Source organism: Nicotiana tomentosiformis, chromosome 2 (assembly GCF_000390325.3).
Source record: "Nicotiana tomentosiformis chromosome 2, ASM39032v3, whole genome shotgun sequence".
Lineage (NCBI taxonomy): Eukaryota > Viridiplantae > Streptophyta > Magnoliopsida > Solanales > Solanaceae > Nicotiana > Nicotiana tomentosiformis.
Window position 1 is genome coordinate 68,062,634 of NC_090813.1, and position 3,736 is coordinate 68,066,369.

Consider the following 3,736-nt stretch of genomic DNA (forward strand, 5'->3'; position numbering starts at 1 on the left):
ACATGTGGAAAAAACTTTCAGAATTAGAATGTGAAACAGAGGCAAAAACAGGAGATGTGTAGACTGCACAAGCTTGTATAGCCCATGTATCCGCTTACCAATTTTCAGTGGCCTCTTCAGTGAAGGGCCCTATAGAAGACATGAAACTTTGGTAAACAAGACATCACAATCCAACTGCGGGATAAGTTTGTAAACATATATTATGTTATAATGAAAACTAGGAATATAGAGTACATGATGGAGTGTGTATGAAAGAAAATAAAGAGAACCAGTACAAGTTACTTTGACCTTGTATCCATTTGGTAGAGTGACAAGGTAAGGTATTACTAAAGGTTTTATGTCAAAAAGAAGATCTTTATTAGAGGTCATATGGTATGTGGCTCCATAATCTATTATCCAAATGTAATCATTTACCTTAGTTAGCATGTATGCACCATATGACACTTTATCTACACAATTAGAGGGAGAGGTCATACCAGCAAAGTTGGCATAGGCCATTAGATTTGACTGAGGAGATTCTGAAATGTGGCTCTATTGCAGGAATAGCAAAAGCTGAGTGCATTGATCATTTGTTAGGCCGGGAATTAAGGATCCAAAATCACTGGAACTACTGCAACCTTCAGCAACAAAACTAGAACCTTCATAATGAACATCAGGATTCTGCACCTCAACACTTGCAACGGTCCTCCTTGGTAGCCCCTTAGTAAATTTGAAATTGGATAGGAACCCATGAAGCTTATAATACTTTTCAATCAGATGTCCTTGTTTCTTGCAGTATTTGCAGTACATTGTGGACTTGTTCTGATCAAAGTTTACTTTTTGAAAATAGTGTCTAGCAGGATTGGGCGACTTATTAGGAAAATTAACATTGAAAGAAACTGTGTCAACAACAAGATTAGAAGGAGAGGCTTGTCTTTGCCTCTCATCCTGAAAAAGAATGCTATAAGCAGTGTCGAGGGAAGGAGGAAGTTGCATCATCAACAAGTTACTTCTGAAACCAATATAGGCCTCATTCAAGCCCATAAAGAACCGATGCAGCTTGCTTTCCTCATCTTCCTTCAGAAGATTAGACTCGGCAGCATATGTGTATGGTATCCCTTGAGAATTACGCATGAACCTAAGCTCATCCTAAAGTTTCTTAAGTTTGTTAAAGTAGAAGGCTATGTCTAGGGACCCTTGGTTAGTGGAAGCCAATTCTTTTTTTATTTCGAAAACTTTAGTACCATTAACAGTTTCATATCTTCTGTTTAGTTGAGTCCAAATGCACCCTGCAGTATCTGAGTATTGAACACTTCCGGCTATATCAAGGGACAAGGAATTAGTCAACAAGGATATCACCATATTGTTGCACATATCCCATTGCTTAAATTGGAGAGAATCTATAGTATGTTCAGTACAGGTCCCATCAATAAACCCTATTTTGTTTCTCGCACAAAAGGAAACAATCATACTGCGTCGCGAATCCCAAAAACCAATTCCTGAAAAGGGCACTGTGGCAAGAGATACTCCAGGAACATCGGAGGAGAGGAGGAATAAAGGACTAGATGGGTCAGGAATGAATGCAACAGCAGAAGATGTACTAGTACCAATACTTCCCATGGCAAAAATAAAACTGTTCAAAGGAAAACCAACAATTTACACCAATAACCAGAATTAAGAGAAACAACCAAAAGCAACAAAGGAAACCACACGTGCAATACTAACAAAAGGACCGAGATTACCCAAACTTCTTCGCGATCGGAGAAAAGTAACGACCTTGAGATGTAAACGCAACCCTAGCTGCAGTAGATAACCTCGAAACCGCCAAAAATCGAGAACTTGCAAACGTTAATTCTTCAACAAAAAAAAATAATACTAGAAGCCACCAACAATGAGTCGAACAGTAATTCTATGAGGAGATAATCTTCTGAAAGTGAGAAAATCGCACCAAAAATTCGAAATACCCACAAAAGGCCAAAAATTGATTAACAACCGAAATAAGGTCAAAATCTGGATGAAATCGCCCAAGGGTAATACCGCTCGATAGAGAAAATCGAGATCCACCTAGTTCCTACCTCTGATACCATGTCAATACTATATGGATCGAAGCAATTGTGAGAAGATATCAGATTAGGGCTAGAACCCGTTGAGAGAAAAGAAAGAGGACATTTTTCAGTGAATGAATAATGAATCTCAACAGAACTATCGAGAAGCCACTATATTTATATACAAACAGGTTGTACCCGACTATGAACTGACCCAACTAACTAAACTAAAACTATCAGCTATATTATTACACGCATGGGCCATTTAATCCGGAAATTAAGATACAAATAAATACATCATAAGGTCTTCTAAGTTGGGCCATCAGGATGAAACTTAAGAGTGGATTGGGCTGGACCATTCTAAAGTCCAACAAATGCACTCTATGAAAAATTACTGTAACTTAACAAGCTCATATAAAAGTGTCAACTAAATAAGGGGCTAAAATTTGTTTGGAAAAAATAAGTATGTACATGAAAGTATCAAACTACATTTTTGTCCATTAAGTTCTCATTTTATTCTTATAAATTGCCAAATTTATATTGAACGGAGATAGTAAGATACTTCCTCAAAAGAATTTTAAAGGTGAAAAATACTCTTAGGGATAGGGGTATTCACATAAATAAAAAAATTAAATCAAATTGAAAATGAATCAAATCAGTAGTAAAGATCGATTACTTTTTGGTTTGATTTCGTTTTGGTGTTAAATTTTAGAGATCAACAAAATATGATTTGGTTTGGTTTTGGTTTTAAGCAAAAAAAAATATTCGAAAAGTTGAACCAAATCGATGTATGTATCAAAAAGTCAAACCAAATCGAAAATGAATCAAATCAATAGTATAAATCGATTACTTTTTGGTTTGATTTCGTTTTGGTGTTAAATTTTAGAGATCAACTAAATCTAGTTTGGTTTTGGTTTTAAGCAAAAAATATTCAAAAAATTGAACCAAATCGATAAAAATACCTATTTAAAAATTATTATAACACACACATGTGTGTGTAGTTTTATATAATTTTTTTAAAAAATTACAGTAATATTAGTCGTTTACACTCTTGGCTTGCCGTTTTTATTTTGCTAAGTCCAAGAATTTATAAAATCCGAACCAATAAAAAAAATCATAAAACCGAAAAAATTGATAAACCCGAACCAATAAAAAACTAACTTACTTAGTTTAATTTGATTTTGATATTAATATTTTTTTTTAGGGAAAAACAGATTTAAACCAAACCACCCCTATTTAGGGGGGGTAATAGCGGCCCCAATTTTAACTTACTGGGGTAAATTGGAATTTTAATGTTTGGCGCTATGGTTATGAATTCAGATGTTCAGTCCCCGGAATAGGTGGAGATTAGCAGATAGTAAATGACAATATTGCCCTTCATTTTTATGTTTATTTGAACAGTGGGAAACATTTGGGGTTCCCATGAGCGTTTATTTATTCCGCCGTGTATGGTAAGGCCACGGCGCCATTCTAAATAAAAGTATATTTTGTAAGTGCTACTATTAAAAAAGAAAAAGGGTTTTCTCATCCTCTATTTTTTATGCAACATAGGATTTTCGCTTTAAGCCTTTTTCTCTTCACTTCATTCTTTTGTTGTTAATTATTCGTGCACATTCAGTTATTATTGCTCTTTTTTCTAATTTGATTCGGTTTTATATTATGCTCATATCGTTTATTTACTTAATTTTTTTCTATCACATGGGGAAGGAAAA

At 34.8% G+C, this 3,736-nt stretch overlaps 1 protein-coding gene across 1 annotated transcript; it reads right to left on the minus strand.

Annotated features, from left to right (window-relative positions):
• Positions 1–1,128: 1,128 nt before the first annotated feature.
• Positions 1,129–1,599, minus strand: LOC138904979 (uncharacterized). Its single transcript, XM_070193473.1, has one exon. The coding sequence runs from the start codon at positions 1,597–1,599 to the stop codon at positions 1,129–1,131; it is 471 nt and encodes a 156-aa protein (XP_070049574.1).
• Between the last annotated feature and the right edge of the window lie 2,137 nt (positions 1,600–3,736).